Raw genomic sequence first — 25,291 nt, 5'->3', positions numbered from 1 at the left:
TACTGCTATAATATGAGAACTGAAGCATGATTTTATTTCATTTAAGGGGGAAACGCATCAAAATTCAACTTCAGCTCACCCCCATGCCTTGGCCTATAATGAAATCTAAGAAGAGAACGCTACATCAAAAAAACAACGCAAAAACAAAAATCCTTCCTAGATAAAAAGTTATAGCAATAAAAAGAACTTGATGTTTCTAAGAACTTGGTACCCGAAAAACTAATGCTGTCTGAATTTTTATTACTTAGGGAAGTTGAAGACAGGATTTTAAAGTCATCGTCATGATAAAAATTTCATGACAATTTGAGAAACAATTATAGAGGATTCAAGTTCCATAAGTGGTTTGATATGCAAATTTTCCTTTCCTTTTAAAACATGTTTGTAAAACTTGTAAATTTGGATGGAATTTTAAAAATGAGCCATCAGCACTTTTAAAAACTGAATTCCAAAAGTAAAATGCCATCTCCTCTCCTAGAGCAAAGAAGCTTAAACGATTCCATTTGTACACAACATGAATCAGTAATAGGTTATTAAATGAAAGAAACTGCATTTTTGGAGTGCCTCATCTTTTGTCCAGTTAGGATGATGGAAAGAAACGCTGGTTTAAGCAAAGAAATTATACACCCTTGTTCCCACCCTTGCTTGCCATTTATCAATACTTTGCAGCCTGCTGCTTTCAATGGCTATTTTTAATCAAAATAGGAAAATTAACTCCGAATTAAACACTGCAACAGATTGTGAGAGTGTGATGGCTGAGCCAATGAGTTCTTAAGCAAGGCATCTGGACCAAGACCATCTAAAATACAAATATATCTAATGCGGAAGAGAGAAAATGTATTTGTAACTATGTGAAAACCACATTGCAATATTAATCTACATCAGGGTATGAACGCCTTCAATTCTACCAGCCTCAAATTGAAGACAGACTAAGTCTCATATCTCAGTGCTCATGAATTATGCAACCTTCACCTAACAAATAAGTTATCTTAGTCCATTGTTCAATCTATGCTCCATGAGGCGGTGGCAAATATTTTAAGAACTAATCTGAAGAGGCTAAATCCAGACATCTGTTTACAAAGATTACATGGCATTATGGAAAATCTTTGTAAATTCTAGTTTACACAAAAGAATTTGCGTTTGATGACTGCTAAAACGTCACTGTTTATATCCAGTAAGTGTCAACATTTAATTCATTCCTGTTAAGTCAATCACTGGAATCAATTAGGGAGAAGAATGAATGGTCCAATTTTACATATGGCATTTTGAAAAGAACTAAAAAGGAGTTGATGCTGGGTGTTAAAAACAGAAATATGGCGATCTTTTAATTCTTTCAATTTAAAATGCTCATTTTTCTATTGAAATGGACCAAAACGGCAAGTCAACGGCTTCCAAACCCTGATCTGGATGTAGAGGTCTTCCCAACTTTGAAAAATAGCACAAAGCAAAGGCAGTAACCTTAGCTCAGAAGAAAAATAGGCAGAATTACTGGCAACGTCGGTGAGGCCAAGTCATGGTTCATAGTGAAACAGCATGATGCAGTGGATAGAGAATGGGACTTGGAGTCAGAAGGTCATGGGTTCTAATCCCAGCTTTTTCACTTGCCCGCTGGGTGACCCTGGGCAAGTCACTTAACTTCTGTGGGCCTCGGTTACCTCATCTGCAAAGTGGGTATTGGGACTGTGAGCCCCTCGTGGGATTAGGGACTGTGTACAACCCAATGTGTCTGTATCCACCCCAGCACTTAATACTATTCCTGAGACATAGTAAGCTCTTACATACCTTAATAATTATGGTATTTAATTATAATTAAATTATTATAATTATTATGTGTGTCACAGACAGGAGCCCTCTGGAATGTTTCCTCAGGGGCCCCGGAACAGCATGTTCTCTAACTTCTCTCTCCAGCACTTCTGAGACTTTCTAGACAGGTGGGAGCTGCTGAGCAGGAAGAGGATCTATTGACTGAATGTGCACCAAAGGATCCCCTGACAGTCAGAGGGCGATGGGTGGAGGCTCCTAAAATGGCCCGATTTGGCCAGTGAAGCAAGTTGGCCTGATTACTTGATTCGTCACTCTTCCAAAACTGAAGAACTACATGAGCTGTGAACTCAACAGACATAACATTTCACTGGATTCCATGAACCGGAAAATTTGTAACATCTTCTCTAGTGCCTGCATTTCACCAGTTTTCAAAAGCAAGAAGATGAAGTAGGCTTCTCTTTTGGGAGAGAATATGTTTACTTCTTAGAGACCAATTAATTGAAAAGCTGGAGTACAGAGAAATAAACCACTTGCAAGAAATGATTAGCATTAAAAATTACAAAATGTCCGATATTTTTAACACAGTTCATAGCAATTAAATAGTATTTACTGAATAAAAGCAACGAGGGAAAAATAACTGTGAAAGAGAAACAACTTTACTCATCTCTTAAAACATTGGAATTTTACACCAAAATAATTCTGAATGTCTGTAAATTGGGAATCACCATGACTGCAGTATGATTATACAGACTTAATTCATTCTTTGAGACCCTGAAATAATATTTATATTATGCAACTCATACCTGCAATCATGTCATCTACCGTACTCATTTTCAGCAATACTTGTTCAATTAGGCCAACTTCTGTGCTGGTCTGTAAATTTCGGACACTTTTACGTAGAATGGCTGTAAACATGCTCCAGATTTCTGCCTGGCACGTCACATCACAATGCTCCAAGAGCTCTGACATGCACGTTATGCTCTCAGCATCCTGGATTATAAAGTTCATTTCCAGATCAAATTCACCACCAACGAGCTAAAAAGAAACAAAAAGAAAATTTCTCAGAAGGTGTAAACTATGGTGAGAGTTCAGAAAAAATAGGAATTGAGAGAAAAACATCTATGTTTTCCAATCAATTATGGTCATGAAATCCAAACTTCATCTAAAAGGCATTTGGGTTTTACCTACCTTGACCGAAATAATAGTGTCCAGAAAGGGATTCGTTCTGCTCAGGAACTCTATGAACTCAATGCCACAATGATGGCAAAAGATGCTTTCATCCTCAAACCATGTCAAACACCCTCTAGAGTTTGATGAGACAGTACCAGATTTTCTTTCTATCAAGGAGTGTGGTCCAGGATCGTTCCCAAAGGGAACTTTGGGCTTACATTTCTCCTTGGCAGCAGGTCTGATATGGAGAGTAGGTCAAAACTTGATCAGTCCTCAAGTTCCTCCATTTTCTGGCTAGAATTTGACTGATATGGATTAGCAACCAGATGGGAAAACTACCAAGTTGCAACTTTTTGGATCCAATCAGTCACATGGTCACACAACTGGCATGTGAGGAAAAAAGGTTCAATGTTGGTAGGCATATTAATGAATGGCCACCAATGAACACTGCCTTTATTCACTCCTCATCTTTAGACTCCCTCTTGATTTCTCTCTTCTCCAACATTCCTGGACTCCTTTTCCCCTCCCTAACTCCTTCCTTTCCTGGTAAAAGAAGTTTCCGCAAGAGGGTTCACTGGGGTCCAAGATACCCTGCTTCAAGTTGACCCACCTAGAAAAGACTGCCTTTAGTCCTCTTTTAAATCAAAATATTCCTATGCTTACTTCCTCCAAGTGCACCTTTTCCCATGTAATATGAAGTCTAGAAAAATCAAAGTAAGCTTTTCCCTAGGAAAAAATACATCTTTAAACTGTCATTCAGATCATTTGAATATGAGTACTGAAACTGAAAGAAATTTGTGTGAGGAAAAAATTGACATTCACAGAGCAATTTTCCCATCCCTCAAACCTTACAGTAACTATTCAAAATCCTTTTTTTCCTTCTTTCTCCTTATTTTTCCTTTCCATTTCTTTTTCTTTTCCTGAACTCTAGAAGTTACACACCTTCCCATCCACCACCCCTTTGCCTTAGAATTGGAGAAAAATGTTAGTGGGATAAATGGTGTCAATATTAGGAGCAAGATCTGAGCTCTGGAAACTACTAAATAAATCTGGCTACTCCAAGAGGTTCTTTCAAGCTGCTTAGGCTCCTGCACAAGCGTCAGAATTGACGGTACCCCATCAGGCTCTTTGTCCATCACTATGAGGATAAAGCACCAATGCTACTGAGTTTTCTGGATTCCAGGATCTTATCGACGGTAACCTCACCCTACCATTTCGTGTGGCGTGGATTAGCTGGGGATTCTGGTGAGACTACTCAAGGACTGAATTTGCCTTCTGTTGTAGACTCAGAGCTTGTAGAAGGCCAGACGCCATCCCCATTTTTATAGGTCTCTGAAGCCAGATGAAGCTTGATGCCCCGCTGTCACTGAGGTTGCTGCCCCAGAAGCAACGTGTTTGAGGGAACGGCGAGTGTTGAGAAATCAAAATGAAAGGATTCTCGACATGAGGCTGCAAAGGACAACATCTTCCTCTTCTACCCTCAAATGCATTTTTGCTTCATATCAACCCTATCCCTCTTCCATATTAATTCTGACGTGACAAAAACAACCTTGAGTGGCATGGGATGCCATGGCTGAAGAGATCGAAGTCTACATAGAATGAAATCAAAAAAAGACTTTGTGCACCCAAGTGTTCATAGGAAAATACAAAGCTCCCTGGTCCCACTTGAGAGTCTCAATGGCTCCACACAGTACAAAGAAGAAGGGAATCTCAAAGATAGCAGCAGCACTTCAATCAACCCCTTAATACATCTTTCACCAAATAAGGATGAGGTCCTGCAATGAAGGGACATAGCCTCCACTTCAATGTTTAATGACATCATCACCTCATTGCCATGAAGAATGTCAAATCACCCAAGTCAGACTGCATAACTGCTGAAATCTAAAAGGGATTTCCTACTCTGGGGGCATGCATCAATTTTTTTCCACTATGGATAACCCAGAAAATGCCAAAGCATTTCAGAGATGACAGCATTTATGTCACCTTCGTGAAGGAAGGGGGAAATTTGACTATGGAAGCTAGCATGCAATCTCACTGCACAACATGAGTTCTCTTCAAGGGACTTCTGAAGAACTTTATTTTCCTTTCACTCCTGGAATTGGAATGTGGTTTTACACTAAAGCAGGATTCGGTGGATGCTCTTTGCTGCACATTAGATAAAGGAAAAAAGAGTGTGGAACAATATCAAGACAAATGTATGGTATTCATAGAAGTTACAAAAACATTTGTCACTATCATTGGACCTGGCCTCCGGCAATGAGAAATTTATGAAAATCCTAAAATTACTCCCCTGTGATATGGAAGACAAAGTCAAAATTAAAGAGCAGAATAAACTAAGCTTGTTAATCACTACTGGAATAAAGCGGAGTTGTATATTCGACCCAGCCTTGTTCAAGCTATTCTACATAACGCAGGCTACAATAAGCTTGGACCTTCTATCAGAATACAGTAGTAGTTCTCTTGAGAATTCTGCCAAGTTAAATGCCTATGGTCAATCATTTAAAGATTTTTAATGACAGACAGTAAACTCTTTGAGGACAAGACAGTGCTTAGTATCGTATTCTACAAAGAGAAGACGTTAAAAAAAAAATTCTATTTGAATCTGGTTTATAAGTGCTTCAATATGGTAACTGTGCCCCAGAAGCACACAAAGAAATGCCAAAGATAATACTCTTAGAATCGACAAATTGCTATGGATTAGCAAGCATGAGAAAGGCACCAATTGTGTAACTGTGCGCTAGAAGCACACAAAGAAATGCTAAAGATTATACTCTCAGAATCGACAAATTGCTACGGATTAGCAAAGCATGAGAAAGGCGCAAATTGTGTATCTGCCTCCATCTAGCAAACTCTACACAAAGATCTCTATTAGTATCATTATTATTACGGTATTTAGGTGCTTTCTACGTGCCAGGCGCGGAACTAAACCCTGGACTGGTACAAGTTAATCAAACACTGCGTCCCCATCCCACATGTAGCTCGATCTGGGTTGTGGAGAGATCACGTACTTAATTTCCATTTTACATATGAGGAAACTGAGGCACAGAGAAGTGATTTGCCCAAGGTCTCCCAGCATACAAGTGGTGGCACCAGGATTAGAACCCAGGTCCTCTGCCTCTCAGGCCCATGCTCCTTCCACTAGGCCCTACCGCTTCTCCATTTAAAACACATGTTGAGTTTGCCCAGTTCTGCAGTGATAATACACTGCTTTTAAAGAGAAAAGAAACAAACCAAGAAATTCAGTCTGTGCTTTGGCACGCTGCCAGTACACGGCCCAAGGTGGCACCGAAACCATTTGGAAGGTTTTACCACAGATAGCAGTAACCGGAGATTCTGCATATTCCAAACTGACACTAGGAAAGAGAGGCATTAGTAACCCAGTGACTAGAGTAGATTTTAGTTTTAGAAAAATGTTTTGTCTATTCATTTTGCTAAAATAATACAAAGAAACATAACAAAGGAATTTTTGGAAGTTAATGACTTGCACTCCGTTATACGTTACCAAATTACTGTGTACTCAAAATGATTAGAAAAAGTCCAATAACTTAAGGAAAAACAAAGATTCTAAAAGTAACAGATGCTTTACTTTTTACTTATCAGTGACCTCCTGTTGCCATGGTTATAGGCCTCTGGACGTTACTTTCACGGGAACAGCGACTATTATCCAAGAACTAACAGAATTATAGTTGTTGGCTGCTTTCCACTAATTTGAAGAAAAACACATGCTAATATAAGAAATGATTTTAAATAATACACAAAGAAAATAGTAGGATATGGATTTTCTTGGAAGAAGCCCTCAGACATCATAACACAAAATGTGCATCATTATTCCTCTGGACAAAGCACTTAAACTAATGTCTAGATAACTAGATGCACTTACATCTGTTGTTCTGTATACAGTAGTTTCAAGGACGATAATAACAATAATGATGCTATTTGTTAAGCACTCTGTGCCGTGCACTGTACTATGCGCTGTGGTAGATACAAGATAAAAGCCGGACACAGTCCCCATCCCACATGGGGTTCCTGGGAAGAAAGGAGAACAGGCATGAAAGACCCCACTTCACAGAAGAGGAAACTGAAGCACAGATAAGTTAAGTGACTTGTCCAAGATCACACAGCAGGCAAGTGGGTTCAAACCCCGGCATGGCCATTTGCCTGCTGTGTGACCTGGGGCAAGTCACAACTTCTCTGTGCTTCAGTTACCGCATCTGTGAAATGGAGATTAAATCCTTCTCCTTTTGATTTAAACTGTGAGCCCCATGTGGGACCGGGCTAAGTCCAACCTGGTTAGCTTGAATTTAGCCCAGGGAACGGTGCCTGACACACAGTAGGCACTTAAACAAGTACTATAAAAAGGGTGGGGGGAGAGCTGAAACCCAGGTCCTCTGATTCTCAGGCCCATGCTCTTTCCACTAGGCCACACTGCTTCTGTTTCACGACACTGACGCTCTGGAAAGTAGATCATGGCCATCATTTGAGAGATTCGGTTTCTAGTCTGAGCACCATCGCTTCATCAGTCAAAGAGGAACAATTCTTGTCCCTCTACTCCAGAAGAAGTAGCCCAGTCTCCACACAGGCAGCTCCTATGGACTCGCTTCACTCTTCCACTAAATGTACTTACCCATTGTTGCGCATATCTTATTTACATTCTATACTCTCCCCCCAAATCAAGATGCCCCTGAATCCTAAAATGATTCCCTAAAAAAAAAAAGAACGCTTCAGAGAAGAAAAATAATCCATACCTTTATTCACTGTACCCATAATCTTTATGCACCTGTCACCTGGCTGCAGCCTTTGTAAATCACCCCATCCGTCACTTCTCAGTACTCTTCCTGCCCTCCTACCAGCCTTCCTCCTTCTACGGACAACCGAACTTCTGTGACTCATTTGCTTTCAGGAGTCAGGAGAAAAGGCACTGAGACACTTCTCTTGGGGGCATCGGGAAGGAGGTGAGACACATATCCAGGAAGAAACGGAGCAAGTGATAAAGCAGGGAAAAATGTGAGCCTGAGCGCACGAGAGAGGCAGAGAAATGGGGAATCAGCCAGACACCCCGAACATACTTGGCAAACGAGTGTTGAGTCCTGCTGCCGAAGATAATGTTATAAAGATAAATACGATAATGAACTTATTCTCCCCAGTGCCCATATCACGCCTTGTTAGCAACTTAGGCATTTAGCAAGGCATATCAACTCTTTCAGAAGATTAGGGTACCGCTTGGCGCACAGCAATAATCCCCTACCTAAATAATACTCTGGGGCCTCGATCGGAATTTAAACCCATTACTTTACTAGACATTCATTCAAGACCATCAAGCCCCAGGAAAGGGGTGATTGGTGAGGTGAGAGATTACGAGATCCCCAATTTTCTGGTCAATGAGGTGGGAAAGTATGCTTGTTCGTGTGTTCGTCCATCTGAGTCCATGAGGGGCAAGTAAGAGCCCGACCAACGAGCAGTGCACAGCCTCCGGTTTTCTCCCTTGTTACTTAGATGCCAGCGACGACTCCAAGATTTCTACGGCAGATTCCGGGGCCTCACTCAACAACCGCTCAAAGACTGGATGAGAACAGCAGCCATCTGCTGCTGGGGAATGCACACATATATATTTTGTTCATAGGCATAAATTACACTCCACTGCCAGGCAATTTTCTCACAAAGCATGCTGTTAGTCAAAGAGCACCGGTGACAAAGTGTGGATAGCTTACTGTAACGGAACACCATTACTGGAAAAAAAGAAAACTCGTGATGGGATTCCATCATAGGCATCCTATACAAAACAGTAAGCTTGGGATCCTAGCTGCCTGGCTGCTGCAGAAAGCAGTGGAACAAATTGGTTGCATCCTGGGCATTTGAACAGCCCAATGTGGGAACATACCATTCTCTTAAATGGAGATGGAAGATTGAAAAGATGTCTCTAAATATTAACTGCCTCATCCAAATCAAACTGGATTCAGAAGACAACTGGCGAACTAAACTCTTGTGGTGCAAAAGTCTATCAATCATATTTACTGAATGCCTACTGTTTACAGAGCACTGTACTAAGTGCTCTGGAGGGTACAACATGACAATAATAGTAATGACAGTAATAATAATAACGGTATTTGTTAAGCACTTCCTATGTGCCAAGCACTGTTTTAAGCACTGGGGTAGATACAGGGAAAACAAGTTGTCCCAGATGGGGCTCACACTTTTAATCCCCATTTTACAGATGAGGTAACAGGCACAGAGAAGTTAAGTGACTTGCCCAAGGTCACACTGCAGACAAGTGGCGGTGGCAGGATTAGAACCCACATCTTCTGACTCCCAAGTCCGTGCTCTTGCCACTAAGCCACGCTGCTTCTCTAACGGCACATTCCCTGCCCACAACGAGCTTAGAGTCGAGAGGGAGGCAGATATTAATATAACTAAGCTATAGATATGTATATAAGAGCTGTGGGACTGGGGGTGGGGAGAAGGTGAATAAGGGGAGCAAAGCAGAAGGAAGTGGGAGAAAAGGAAATGAGGACTTAGGGAAGGCCCCTTGGAGGAGATGTGCCTTCAATTCGGCTTTGAGAGTGGGGAGAGTCATTGTCTGTCAGATATGAAGAGGGAGGGCGTTCCAGAGGCAGAATGTGGGCAAGAGGACGACCGCGAGACAGACAGGATTGAGGTACAATGAGTAGGGTGGCATTAGCGGGGAGAAGTGTGTAGGCTGGGTTGGAGTGGGAGATTAGCAAAAGAGTAAGTTGCTGAATGGTGGGCACCTACAGAACACACCACAAAGTCCCTTTTATAATTCGGATTCTAATCTACAAGACTCTAGCAGAGAATGGGTATTTTCTGCAATACTACTGATCAGGCCCTCATCAAGACCATAGGTTCAGTTAGCCCAAATCACCAAGATCAGTCTGAGGAAAACAACTCCAGAGGTTAACATATCCCTTGTACGAAACCTCGTAGCCTAATATAAGAAGGAAGGAATCTTATGTAGATGGAAACACTTTCGGCCCTCTCTTGAATACATCTTTTACAGATGAAGATGACGACCTACTAAAGCATTGAGAACCTGCCTAAAGTAGAAAAAAAAGGACTTCCTCCAACTAAGGGAAAACAGAACCCGAAAACTGATCTAATAAGATCTATAACAGACAGGTGATAAACCGAGGTTAACCGCCTTCATTAGTAGCACACCTCTCCCAGTCAGGAAACGCATGTTGAAACAGACCTCATTTCACAATTTATTCGGATTACTTCCTAATTTTGTAGCTTACATACTTAAAAAAAAAAAAGCTTCCTCTCAACTAAGAGATTATGCCAAAATGGCCACCTTTCCTGGAATCCAGGTCCATCACCATCTTCAAGAGGAAAGGTGAAAGAGCAAAATGGGGAACTACTGCAATATCTCCCCGACCTGTAACAGCTACTGAAGATTATTGTTTAAATTTGGCCCTCTTGGAATTGCCGAGCAAACTCAGAACTCGGCAACGCACATTTGATTTGTGTAATGAACTGCTGGGAACAGGACCAAGACCTTCACACTGTCTTCCCAGACCTTAAAGAATCGCTGTGAAAGTTGTTTAACCTAAATCAGTTGTGCCCGTGTTAGCTTCTCTGCCTTAAGAGCAGATGGCCATGAAACCCTATTTGCAAAGCCTATTCATCCTGAAAATAAAAATCAACTACACTTCACCTTTCTACTCCAAGGAAGATTTCTTTCCTCTCTAAATTCATCTTAGAGACCCGCAGGATAATTTGATAGGTGTCCCAACCAACCTCCCCAACAATGTAAACCCAGGGCCAATGCCTGACAGTCTTTCAAATCCATATCTGCTTACACATAAAGAAAAGTTATTCATTCATTTGATCAAATTTATTGAGTGCTTACTGTGTGCAGAGCACTGTACTAAGCACTTGGAAAGTACAATTCAGCAATAAAGAGAGACAATCCCTGCCCAAAATGGACGTACATTCTAGGGGTGGGGGGAAGGTGTCTAGGGGCCAAATACCTACCTTTTCATAAATTATAACTTAAAAAAGAGATCGATGACCAAAAGGGGATAGAGGGTAATTAAAATAAGACACCCCCATAAAAAAGGAAAGTCAAAGTAAGCACACAAAGGCAAAGGTAGAGAATGGTAATGGGTGGTGTTTGACTACTGAACTATACCAATATTCAATGAGGCCTTTTTAGAGCAACTGCCCGTGGGGTATATCAAATATGCAGAATGCTGTGCCCCTCAAATGAAAAATTCTAAGAATCAAATTATTTCATCAAATCCTAATTATATCACAGGGTGTCTGAATAGAATCTACCACAGGTTGCTGTGGCTATTTCTGTTCTTAAACTAGAACAAAATGAACCCAAAGGAGTATTTCAGGGTTCGGGCCTTTCTACAGCCTACAATCCATTAAGAATTTGTCCTTATTTTATCTCCTCTACTTTTACCTAATCATCCCCTATAGTCTCCTTCATTCACTTTACCCTCCTCTTTCCACTTATTCTTTAAAGTACAATTTAAACACAAAACAATCTTCCGTTAACAATGCAAGCTATACTTCTTCAAATCTTTTAAGAGTCAACCTTCCTAAAATTCTCACCCAAAAAGCCTTTTTTGGCAGGAAACCTAATTTCTTCATTGCTGAATGAAGTTCAGGGGGTCACATCCTTTTTTTGGGGGGAGGGAACCTGTCTAATCTTTCTTCAAAACAATGGATTTCAGGTATTGGATTTTTAATCCATCAAAAGTCTCAAGAGTTCCAAATCTGCCCTTGAAATAGACATCCCATCCAGCAAAATTCTCCAAGAGACAAGTATTCTGTGTGTCAAAAATAGCAATGCAGATATGCATCACTTTTTATACGTAAACACATCTTTGAAAGTACGAATTTTTGCCTCCTAAGGTAGCCAAAAATACCTTGGGCTAATAGACTGGAGATATATTTTCTTCATAATAGCGATACTGGTATTTACTAAGTACTGACTGTGCTAGCCATCATGCTAAGCAAGAAAATGAAGATGAACAGAATAGTCAAACGCTTAGCCCTCTGTGGGGTCTCAGTATAAGTGGGGGTAAAGAGAGACAGAGCAATAATACTAGAAAACAAAAGACCAAATTACAAAATCAACAATCCAAGATAGCCTATTCATGCTTCAACAAATCCAATAATTTACCCAACTGTGCAGAATGGAAAAGAAAATTTCAAGGTAAACTTAAGGGAAATATCCAAATTTCATCCCTTCCTTAAAAGGCTGCTCTGCATCAAATCTTCTTTAACTTCATCTCTGAAATCCCCCAACTTTATGCCTCAAGAATTTCATGCTAATTTTGTTCTCACCATCAATTAGTAACCAGAAACAATTCTCACCCTTCCCCATCACACCCAGCATCTCCAAACCCTTGCTCAAGGCCCTTCTTCTTGCCCACAACTTCCACTCCCTTCAAATCTATCAGGCCACCGATCTCCCCATCTTCAAAGGACTCCTAAATATCCCCCTACTCCAATGAGGCTCTGCTTCATTTTCCTACCACCCATTCCATATTCTCCAACAACCATCCTTAGCACTTTTGTACAAACTCATTTATATGCTCTATTATTTAAACATTCATCTACATAACCATTATCTACTTCCTCCTATCGATCTATTATTTTGTGCCTCTCCCATTTTATTGTAATCTCCTTGACGGCAAGAATCATGACTTCTACTGTACTCTCCAGAGTGCACAGTACAGTGCTCTACATACAGTGGGTGTTCAATAAGTAACTTACCAAGGCAAAGTTTGAGGCTGCTTTAAAGTTAGAAATGCTATCCACTCTTCTAAAAATCAGGACACTCTCTTCCCAGAAGGTTGTTTCTGCTGTTATGTTATGCCCCTTGTGGGGAAAAGTTGAGAAAGCCCCTGTCCTGGTAATCAAAACAAAATCTTTATCTTTTCTCCTGTCAGATCAAATCCTTCAATTACTTTCTAACTGAAGGGAAAAAAAAAACTCCAGGTCTGCAACTCCCTGGTGGCACCAGGCTAATCAAGTTTTCAGATTCAGCTTGCTATTGTTTCAACCTCTTTACTCCCCTGTCTTTATTTCCTTGCCCCTTGAGCTTGGCCAAGAAGGAGAGAGAGGAAAACTGTCGAAGTGTACCAGTTCCACCGGTAACTTAACATTAGAGACAAGCTTAAGCATAATGATATGAGCAAGTCTCGGCTTTAATGGGTAAGCGTCCCTATTTCTTTCATCTGTCCCTTTTGCCACAGAAAAGTCATTTGGGGAGAGACGCAAAACCACCACGCATTTAAGTGCCTTAAGCCTCATCTCCTCAAAGCAATGGAGGAGATGTGAAGTTGGGATGAAGCAAAGGTTGTATTACTATGGATCAGCTATTCTCAGTATTGAAATCTGCCAACCTTATTAACTGGAAATTCATAGGGACAAGGCTAGAAAGGGTAAAAGCAAGCCTAAAACAAAAACAAAAATCCAGGGTCATGACCTTATCAGAACTGTTCGGCTCTGAGGTGATACTTCTCCAGTGAGAAATAGGGAAGCAAGTACCTCAAACAATTAGGGGCACAAGGAGTAAAAAAATTCTGATCAAGAGAGTCATAGAGGATGACCTGGACCTGTTCTAGGGAACAGCTCCCAGGAAGGGACTTCCGATAGGTCATACAAAGAGCTAACAAGAGCTGCACAGTTAGGAAGCCGGTCCTTAGAGAAGTCTTTGCATGGAATTTATTTATTGTTATTTATGTATATTAATATTTCTTTCCCCCTCTACACTGGGAGCTCATTGTGGGCAGGGACTGTGTGTCTTTTTTATTGTATTGTACTCTCCCAAGCACTTAGTACAGTGCTTTGCACACAGTAAGTGCTCAGTAAATATGAATGAAGCCTGGCCAGATTTAGGTTCTGGTATTTAGTGGGATTCAGCCCCTGGAATTCTGTTGTTGGAGGAAAAACTATTTGCTAATCAGATTACAAGACGAGTGTGCTGCCTGCCTGCCCTGTGCAGAGAAATTTGATTAAGACACTTAGGGAAAGCTTACAGAAAGGCCTTAAAGAAAGGCACAGAGACTAACTCCATGACTCCAGCTCCCTAACTCAAACATAACATGACCATTGTAAACCCCTAAGGCTGAGAGGAGAGTCTCCACAAGGAATCAGTAAACTCAAAATGCCCTTGTAAAGGGGCCTTACAGGTCAGAAATTACCAGAGTTTTCCAGTTAGTAAAGTGCCAGAAACACAGCTTTCACTATATCATGTTTTTTGACTCTACAGGCCCATTTGAAGGGCTGCCCCTCCCACCCTTTTTTTTGGTACTTGTTAAGCGCTAGTAAATTTATGTCCCACATGGTACTCTATCTTAATCCCTATTTTACAGATGAGGTAACTGGCAGAGAAGGTGATGTGACTGGGCCAAGGTCACCCAGCACACACTTGCTTATCTCAAGGGTATCTGTAAACACTGAGGGTACCTGGACACTTATAAATAAAAACACTTGACGTGAATTTATCGAGCAACGTATCACTACCAAATAGGGGTCAGACCAGCTGCAAACAGTACTAATGGCTACCCTGCTTGTTCAATGGCGGGACCTTACTGGCGTGTCTGCCAGCCTGCGGTTGAATGCATCCTCTAGACTGTAAGCTCTCTGTGGGCAGGGAATTTGTCTACCGACTCTGATATATTGTTATCATGGGCTCTCACAAGTGCTTACTACAATGCTCTGCATGCAGTAAATGCTCAATAAATGATTGTCAGTGGGAAGGATGGGTAGACAGGTATGTGTGACTCATTTCACCTCATCACCTTTCTATATTTCCTGCCTTTTTTGCCCCATGGCCACTACTGGCTCTGCTTCCTTCCACTCGGGCTCCCTAGTTTTAGTTACCTTACACCCCATGCTTATTCTGAATATTTCACAGCCCTAAATTCAATGTATTAATTTCACCACTTCAATATAAACATATTGCACACTTTCTTAACACACCCCTCTCTCCAACACTACTTACTTTCCTTTTTTGGAACGCCTAGGCACTTGGGTCTGTTCCCCTGAAGGATTTTGATACTCAACCCCAGTCTGGCATCACTTGTGTCCATATCCTTGTACTCTGACATTTCTCTGATCTGTAATTTATTATAATGCCCGTCTTCTCTACTAGATTGTATACTCCTTGAGGGCAAGCATCATGTGTAACTCTACTCTACTGAATTCTCCCAAGCACACAGTACACTGCTCTGCATACATTAAGCACTCAAATACCATTAATATCATTTGATTCTCTTGAAATTAAGATACACACTTAACAAATCAGTTGTGAAAGATAAGTTTCTCATTTCCTTTTTCTCCTAAAATGTTTTAAACTCCTCCCAAAACTCTCTCAAGCATGCCATTTTATTAACATAGCAGAATGCCCAACCAAGTAAACATAAACTTCCCAAGACCAAAAAAAAAAAAAGTGACACTGCCTAGATTTACAAAATATTAGCAAACAACATCATATCAAAAGTTTAAGAGAACTACAGCAAAGGACTAGGCAGGGTGGGGATCTAATGCAAAATATCAGATTATTTGAATTCCGATGAACATTTAAACATGCTTTTTTGGATCAAAATTTTAAATGAACAGAAAGTTACTTCTTTCAAACAGCTGTAATTGCTATAGTAAAGGGCAAAAAAAAAAAAAAGACAATCTAAGTGCTAATCGAGTTTAGTTTGGCCCCAAATCAGGGCCACACATACTGTGAACTTTCAGAAAGCATACTAACCTTTTCAATATTGAGCCTCAATTATTTACTGTCAATTTCAACAATAACCATTACAGTCTTTTCAGCTATGAAATCAAGCACTTGTTCACATGCCCAGACCTTAAAAGAAAACAGCGCTGGCATAATGAGGTAGGCAAAATTAGAGAGTATCATAGCCCAGACTGGCTGCAGGAGACACAGCTTTAGAATCCTGGGAAACAATGGCTCCAATCTGGCATCCAGTTACCACGGAAGGGAACAGCTCATCATCAGCAAAAGCAATGGGCAGCAGAGAAGGCACAAAGGCAGAACCGCAGCGAGTGACAGGATCTAAAAATAATAGCTATACCCATCCACAAGCCCCAGTACAGCTCTCACAAGTACACAGAACAAGCACTGTTATCTGATCTTTGGGGCACAGTCGCACAATGAACAGCAAACAAAACCATCAGTTATATCACCTTCGGGCATTAAGGACGAAATGTATTTTCTGGTCCAAGAGAAGTCTTCGAGATGTGAAATATGTTAGCTACAGTCGTTATCTCACGGTCTTTGAGAATAAAAAAGAGTTCTCTATTTTTTTCTGACCAGAATCAAATTATATACGGGTTCCCAACTGTTTTCTCTTCTCGTCCCATTTTATCGCGCGAGGTCCTTAAAGCAACTGTAGCTATAATATGATTTAAAAAAAAAAATAGTTGATTTAGTTTGAAGGTGGGTTTTCATATATAGTTTAAGATCTGTCAAGGGTGACGTTTCTATTGATAGATCTACCTCAGGATCACTGTGTGCCAAAGTCAAAACTGCCATTGCCGGTAAAAGGGAGCCCTCCCTCTTTCCTATACTTCCCCACCTTATCAGAACTTGGAAAAATAATTTGTGATCAGGTGCCACTCTAACCCAGCAACATCTGGAATGTGTTTGCTCTTCTCAAGTCCAGACTGTCAGTGTGAGGGCTTGAAAAAGTGGTACTCTTTGGGAGACTGATCATCAGAGGTTTGGAAACGTTCCCCAACACCTTTCCACTGCCCTCACCATAGCCCGGATGTTAGGTAGGGTATCTGGCTGAATTTGCTACAGACATGGGGAGTGCAGGACCTGGAGCGGATCAATCTACTGTAGGGGGTCCCTTCAAGCCTATGCCCATGGGTGAAATCTAGACTGAGAGCCCCTCTAGACTGTGAGCTCACTGTGGGCAGGAATGTGCCAGTTTGTTGTTACACTGTACTCCCCCAAGAGCTTAGTACAGTTCATTCATTCAATAGTATTTATTGAGCGCTTACTATATAAAGAGCACTGTACTAAGGCTTGGAATGTACAAATCGGCAACAGATAGAGACAGTCCCTGCCCTGTGACAGGCTTACAGTCTAATCGGGGGAGACAGGCAGACAAGAACAATGGCAATAGAGTCAAGGGGAAGAACATTTCATAAAAACAATGGCAAATAAATAGAATCAGGGTGATGTACATCTCATTAAACAAAATAAATAGGGTGATGAAGATATATACAGATGAGCAGACAAGTACAGTGCTGAGGGGGTGGGACGGGAAGGGGGAGGAGGAGTCGGAAAGGGAGGAGAAGAGGGTTTAGCTGTGGAGAGGTGAAGGGGGGGTAGAGGGAGCAGAGGGAAAAAGGGGGGAGCTCAGTCTGGGAAGGCCTCTTGGAGGAGGTGAGCTTTAAGTAGGGATTTGAAGAGGGGAAGAGAATTAGATTGTCGGAGGTGAGGAGGGAGGGCGTTCGGGGACCGCTGGAGGACGTGGCCCGGGGGTCGACGGCGGGATAGGCGAGACCGAGGGACGGTGAGGAGGTGGGCGGCGGAGGAGCGGAGCGTGCGGGGTGGGCGGTAGAAAGAGAGAAGGGAGGAGAGGTAGGAAGGGGCAAGGTGACGGAGAGCCTTGAAGCCTAGAGTGAGGAGTTTCTGTTTTGAGCGGAGGTCGATAGGCAACCACTGGAGGTTTTTAAGAAGGGGAGTGACATGCCCAGAACGTTTCTGCAGGAAGATGAGCCGGGCAGCGGAGTGAAGAATAGACTGGAGCGGGGCGAGAGAGGAGGAAGGGAGATCAGAGAGAAGGCTGACACAGTAGTCTAGCCGGGATATTACGAGAGCCTGTAGCAGTAAGGTACTAAGTTTTATTGCCCCAGTTAGACTGTAAGCTCGACATTGGGCAGGGTTTGTCTCTGTTACCCAATTGTACATTCCAAGCGCTTAGTACAGTGCTCTGCACATAGTAAGCACTTAATAAATACTATTGAATGAATGACTATATTTACCTAGGATCCTATAGTACCCACCTTAGTGGTTCGCTTACACGTTCACAGGATACATAAAAACGTTTTCCCCCATTTCTTCTCACCACCAAGAGACCCCTAAGAAAAAATTTCCTAGGTACATTCTCGGACTACCTCAGCTCCACAAAAGCGTTTCGAAATCTTTTGTCTCCACCCCTACTGTCCTTGACAGGGGGCAGATGTGTGGCGGGGCTTCAGAGCTCTAACTCACCTCCCCAGACTATAGTTACCACACTGGTGGGGGCAGGAGTTAGGTCAGGACTCCAGTAACCTGAACGTAGGAGTGTTGAATTTCCATGTGGTGTTTTCCTTTAGAATATGAGCTCCCTGGGGGCTAGTGTTTTACATTATGCTCTTGGGATAACAACAATCGTGCCCCGTTAATACTGAATAAACTCACCACCGTGTCAGTGACCCTGGCGTCGAAGGTTACGGAAGGAAATGCAGGCAGTCACTGTTACCTTTCCCCTCAAACGACTATCACAAAAACTGTGATTCACAATGGGATTATTCTTCACCACTCTCTCGAACTAAAATTCATTCCCATGCAGGTTATCCGGCAACCTTGCGATCTACTTATGTGTAGCCATGAGGGGTGAATACATCTGTCAATCTGACAGCAGCATCATCATTGCAGAGCATCTGTCTAGAGGAGGAATGAAGTAGTGTCTTGAAAACTTCAAAAATGGATTTCCTGAAAATTGTGCAAGGTTAGTTACTCCAGCCAAAAGAATTCTGCATAAGAAGGTAAAGCCCTATCTATAAAGAATGTCTGGGTATTAAATGAGCTAATATATTTTTTTCCTTTCAAAACAAAAAGCACTATAATCAGTGATTCAAAAGCTGCAACTGAGAAGGGAGATGTTCTCACACCTTGGATACAACTTAGCTTATAATGATAAACCATTTTAAACATTTAAAAAACATTTTAGAAGCACAATGCACCGTCTCAAACGACCTAGCACACCACAGGACTTTTGCCAGCTAAAAGCAGAAGACACACTAGCCTGGTTTAGAACCATCAGGAACGAGGTGGACTTCCTCACGCAGAGATGTGGGGAAGTCTGTGAAAACTAAACGCAGAATCAACACTATCCTCAAATGTTACAAATAGCGAACACATCCACAAGGCAGAAGATGGCTTTTTCATGCCAAATGTGTGAAATCATCATGCCAATCATCTATTGACCTTTTTGGTCACTGCTGCACATATGGAAAGGTGTCATACTTTCACAGCTCTGCTATGTTTGGCTTGGTTCTTGTGGAGCTATTTCAGTAAACATTTTGTCCGGGCTTTTCTTGAAATCTTCACGAAGGCTGTTTGCGCTGATGTTGGCTTGGTTTTGCTTCTCACTAAATAGGTTGGAGGTGTTATTTTTGTAACTGGTTCACAAGCCGAGAAGTCTCCGGATTTATAAGGTCCTCTTATCTACCAGGCAAGTCTGAGGCACAAGTCTATCACTTCAAAGGATTAACATGAAGACGATTAACCCACCTAGCTTCATTAATTGACAGGAGATTTGGGGAGGGGGGGAGTGGACTTTTTATGGTATTTATGTGTTTACTATGCATCATGCACTGTCCTAAGCGCTGGAATAGAGACAAGCTGACTGATCAGGTTGGACAGAGTCCCTGTCCCAGCTAGTACTCATAGACTTAATCCCCATTTTACAGATGGAGCAACTGAGGCACAGGGAAGTTAAATGCCTTGTCCAAGGTCACATAGCAGACAAGTGGCAGAGCTGGAATAAGAACCCAGATCCTCTGACTCCCAAGCACATTCTCCTTCCAAGAGGCCACAATGTTATGCACTACAACAGCCTATAAACATATAGGGGCCATATAGCCTCATACCTTGTAGTGGCCTAAGAGAGCTGTAACATCTGGCTGCAGCCATTTTCTTTTTAGACACCATTAGTTGGAAAGGATTGGAAAAGATGATGGTTTCATGGTTTACACTCAACCAGTGGTAGTGTCTGAGTGCCTATACTGGGCAGAACACCATGTCCCCTATTGGTCTTTTAAGTCACTTATAAGCAATCAATCAATGGTATTTGAGGTGCTTGCTGTGTGCAAATCACTGTACTAAGGGCTTGGGAGAGTAAAATACGACCGGGTTAGAAGAACATTTCCTGCCTACAAGGAGCTTACGGTATTGAGGGCAAGACAGACATCAATATAAATCCTGGCTCCGCCACTTGTCTGCTGCATGACCTTGGACAAGGCACATAACTTCTCTTCACCTCAGTTACCTCATCTGCCAAATGGAGATTAAGACTGTGAGCCCTACACGGGACACAGACTATGTCCGATATGATGAGCTAGTATCTACCCCAGTGCTTAGTATGCTACCTGGCACACGGTAAGTGCTTAAATACTATTTAAAAAAATTTAAAAAGCCCTGATGAACTCTCGCAACCCCCACTATTGGATCGCTGCTCTCCAGCAGGTGTTTCCTTATCTAGTCTCTTACTCCTGGACATTCTAACTCAGAATTCACTCCTCCCAAGCTATCTTTACTTACTCTTGGCTTTTTCCATCCCATTGTTCCTATTTTTCCTGCATTGAATTCCCTCTTCTCTACATAAAATGGCCAAACCATACTCCTCTCCACCTTCAAAACCTTCCTGAAAATCCATCTCCTCCAAGAAGCACTCCCTGATTAATTCCCACCTTTTCTGGTTACACCATCCCATCACCCTCAAGTGAACATTTTTCTCTTTAATTGCTTACTTTCATTTTTATAATCGGTTTCTATATTCCTCCTCCTTTGCATCTGTTTGCTTGAAATATGTCTGCTCCTCTCATCTATTCACTGTACATTTTTTGTGGGGCAGGGATGGTCTTTTATTTCTGTGGCAGGTTCTCAAGTGCTTAATATGCGCTCTGCACACGGTGGGTGCTCAGTCAATACTGATGAAGGTAATGATGCCTAACGAAATCTTCGTGGCAGATACGGCTGCAGAAGACAGGCATTCTGGGGTGAAGACTATTTAGAGTGAGGAATCATTTTGACTCCTGAATTTTCTCCGGCAAGGTTTGTTGCAAGGTGGGGAAGGATGATGTGGTAGAAATGGGGACAGGTAGAGGGTTCTACCCCACCCCAAATATGTGCCAAAGTAAGTGGAATTCTATGATCGCAGAACCCCATTATTCCTCCACCATGTCCTAGTTTTCAAACTCTCTGGACAATGATCCTTTCGGACGACCCTAAGGCATACGTTAGTTTCCACGGTACATGACGTACTTGGCTCTGCCGTGACTCCAGCTTTTGCTTCGTGATTTGACTAGTACTCTGTTAGGGAATTACAGAGCACTTGGATAAACATCTGGGTCTGTTTGGCTACAGCATGCCATGGAATTGCAACAAACAGTGTGTGTGTGGCAGGAAAACAGGTCATTAGAGTGTGAGTTTTCCAAGAATGAAGCCCCATGTTATTGGAGAACTGGATGTACCTATTCAATTCCATTGCCTTTAACAAGTGCCACACTCATTGATGACAGTATTGACTCCTATTGAGATTTCACTAGAATTTTTGTTCTATAACCCAACACACCTGCTACCCCACAAGTCTTTCAAAATACATATCATACATTAGAGAAGCAGCATGGCCTAGTGGATAGAGCACAGGCTTGGGGGTCAGGATGTCCGGGTTCTAATCAGCTCCGCCACTTGTCTGCTGTGTGACCTTGGACAAGTCACCTCACTTCTCTATGCCTCAGGTCCCTCATCTATAAAAAGAGGATTAAGACTGTGAACCCTATGTGGGCCAGGGACGGTCTATAACCCGATTAGCTTGTATCTATCCCAGCGCTTAGAAGAGTGCCTGGCACATACTAAGTGCTTAAACACCACAATTATTATTATACATTATTGGGAACATGAGGATCTAGGGAGTGAACATGGATGGCTCAACACAATCCATCACCACTATTACAAAAGACATGTCCTTCTCCTCTCATTCTCTTAACTCTAAAGTTCTATTTAAATGGTCTCTTCTTGGGAGGAGGCGACAGAAATTTTGGTCAGGATGCCCTCTTTCAGGACTGTTTACTTGGATTAAGCAAGAAACTAGGCAAGCCTTATCTGTCTGCAAAAGATTCTTCTACCTGAAGTTTTATCATTGGTGCCACACTTGACTACAAAGGCATGCAACTGTCAGAGCAGGCTTTGTAATTTCTATAACTTTTACATATATGTAATTTCAAAAATGTGATGGCTAAGACCCTCAGAGTGGAATTTCAAGTGAAACTTAATACAGGTTTTCATTTTATAGCATAGTTTACTTTGCAAATCTGGAAACACATGAAAAAAAATCAATCAATTGTATCTACTGAGCACAGCACTTTACTAAGCATGGAGAGAGTACAGTATAACAGAGTTGGCAGAAGCATTCCCTGCCCACAACGAGTTTACAGTATAAAGGTGGAGACGCACATTAATGTAAATAAGTTACAGATATGAATATAAGTGCTGGGGGGCTGAGGGAGGGGTCAATGAAGGGTGCAAATCTAAGTGCCTGGTGATGCAGAAGGGAATGGGAGAAGAGGAAAGGAGGGCTTAATGGGAAGATATGTGCTTTTAAATAAGGTTTAGGAGGTGGGAGTGAGTGATCATCTGTCAGTTATAAAAGGAGAGGGCATTCCAGGCCAGAGGCAGGATGAGGGCAAGAGGTTAGGGGTGAGAGAGAGGTACAAGTGAGTAGCTTGGCATTAAAGAAGTGAAGTGTGTGGGTTGGGTTATAGTAGGAAACCAGTGAGGCAAGCTAAGAGTGGGAAAGGTGATTTGAGTCCTTTAAAGCTGACGATAAGGAGTTTTCTTTCTGGTGTGAAGTGGATGAGCATCCACTCTCCAGGAGTGGGGAAACATGGCCCCAATGGCTTTGTAGAAAAATGATCTGGGCAGCAGAGTGAAATATAAACTGGAATGGGTAGAAGCACAAGAGACAAGAAAGTCAAGCAAGGAGTCTGAGGCTGTAATCAAAGTGGGATAGGATAAATCCTTGGATTAAAAATAAAAGCAAAGTTTCACAAATCTTTACTGCACTGGACTCTGTTCCCATTTTACAGATGGCTAGTCTTAAGGTGGATTTTGCTTTTTTCCCTGCCTTTAGAAATCACTAATTGCTAGGCTGACCACATTCAATTAAACCCTATTTCTAAATAGATGATTTGTTCAAATGAATGGTTTCGTATAGAAGGGCATAAAAGCTTATTTTTCAGATTTTTTTTAAGTTAGCTGTTGCCAAAATATAGAATACACAACTAAAGTATGATAACTGTTAGTCAACAGATTTAACTTCAAGGTCTTATCTGATCTCTGCATAGGAGGCTTTAATACCATGAGAAGAGGGCATCTGGGGGTGTGTACAAAATGGAGTCAAAGCCAAGCGGCACTTTGCAAAAGGGACGACTGTGCATTTCTGTAGTTTCATTATGGCAAGGTTAAATGCAAACATCATTAAAGAGGGAATCAAAGAGTCGTGCGGGTTACCTGGAGCTCATTTGTTAGTGCTTAATATGAGCTGGGTGAAGACAGAAGAGAGGAGATGCAAGTGGACATATTTCCAGTAATTGCCAGTGATAAAGATTTGAGAACTACTCTAGGATTTTAGCCAATTAAGTGAGAACACAAAGAGATAAAATATGTTTAGGATAAATGGTAACTAACTAGAGAGACAGGTTGCAGGATTGTTAAGCTATGAGAAACACTTTTATGCTTCCAAAGTAGTTTAGAAAGACAATGGAATATACGATAAATTTGAAATAAAAATCATAATAATACTAGTAGTGTTTGTTAAGCACTTACTATGTGCCGGGCACTGTATTAAAGGCTGGGGTGAATTCAAGCATATTGGGTTAGACCCAATCCCTCTGCCACATGGGGCTCACAATCTCAATCACCACTTTACAGATGAGGTATCTGAGGCACAAAGAAGTAAAGTGACTTGCCTAAGGTCACGCTGCAGACACGTGGAGCATCCAGAATTAGAACCTATGATCTTCTGACTCCCGACCGTGCTCTACCCACCACACCATGCTGCTTATTACACCATACTTGAGTTGTACATTGCTGTACTATGTAATGTTTATTGTACACAGTAAATGCTCAATAAATACAAATGAATGAATAAAATGTACAGTGTGTGCAATGTTTATACACACATAATAGAAAGAGGGCTTGATTTGTTTCGGGCACAGATTCCAACAATTCCACAGACTCAAATATTTCTAAGAAAACAGATACATAAGATACCCAATAATTTTCCTAAAATGTAGTCTGCAATAGTGATACAAAATGGACTTTTCCCAGCATCAGGAAATCTTTTGAACTGGAATGTTAAATTCTCCTGTTCAAGTCCTTTTTTAATTCTATATTTTCCCATCACAGGTGCACACCAAAATTAAGACTTGGGGATGTCTAGACACACTGTTTCTCCGCAATGAACTTAACTGGTCAACCAGCTCACTCTCCCCTCTATGCACCTCAATCTGTGACCTTTGGACACTTGATATTCTCTCCACCCCTAACCCCACAGCATTTAGGTACATATATTTAAATTATATATTATAAATTACTCATAAGAATTAATATATGTATCCCCTCTAGACACTAAGCTCGTTATGAGCAAGGAACGTGTCTGCTAATTCTGTTACACCGTACTCTCCCAAGTGCTTAGTAGAGTGATCTGCTCATAGTAAATGCTCCATAAATATGACTGATCAACTGTCTAAGATGGGGATCTGAAGGGGACATCTAAATAAAGACATACATTCTTCAGGCAGTTTCTATCAGAGAATGGTCTATCTTTGGTTTATATCTTCAAATAGACATTGTACTACTTACTATAGCTCAGTACAATGTGGACATTCTTCATACTTCCTTCTCTGATAAATCAGAGTTGTGACTTAGGGCGGTGGGTACAGTCAGTTCTGCAATTACTTAGGTTTCCCCCCTGCACTCTGGACAGACCAGCAATTATGGAATGCTCTTCCGACAGCACAAGTCTGCCTGGGTAGAATGGGATGCAGTAATAAGAACTGGTCTTGTGCACATATGTGGTACTGGTGCATACAAGGTTTTTCAAGAATGCAGCTCCCACATTATAGGGGAGTAGACCGAACTTGACAAGTAGGTACCCTCCTACAGTCTTTCAGACTCCTTCAGACTCCTGGGGACCCTTGGGGGGCAGTAGGAAAGGAGGCCTACCCTAACCTATGGAGCATTCCTGCTCACTCTCTTCACTGACATAGATGCTCCAGGTACCCTGCAGTGGAAAACCAGGAATAAACATATCTTGGCACAGGGAATTTGGGGTGGACTTGTTAGGGGAAGTTCACCTAATAG

General features: G+C 41.7%; 1 protein-coding gene across 8 annotated transcripts in view; it reads right to left on the bottom strand.

Moving 5' to 3' along the window:
• NBEA (neurobeachin) overlaps positions 1 to 25,291 on the bottom strand; it is a 395,298-nt gene that overhangs the window by 338,006 nt on the left and 32,001 nt on the right. For all 8 annotated transcript variants that reach the window (XM_029048269.2, XM_039914901.1, XM_039914903.1 and 5 more), the window contains exon 2: positions 2,565 to 2,796. In XM_029048269.2, coding sequence (XP_028904102.1) covers positions 2,565 to 2,796 — 232 coding nt within the window. The remainder of the gene's footprint in view (positions 1 to 2,564; positions 2,797 to 25,291) is intronic.

Source organism: Ornithorhynchus anatinus, chromosome 20 (assembly GCF_004115215.2).
Source record: "Ornithorhynchus anatinus isolate Pmale09 chromosome 20, mOrnAna1.pri.v4, whole genome shotgun sequence".
In the NCBI taxonomy this organism is placed as follows: Eukaryota; Metazoa; Chordata; class Mammalia; order Monotremata; family Ornithorhynchidae; genus Ornithorhynchus; species Ornithorhynchus anatinus.
The sequence above is the reverse complement of the archived record's forward strand: the minus strand, read 5'-3'. Positions and strand labels throughout refer to the sequence as shown.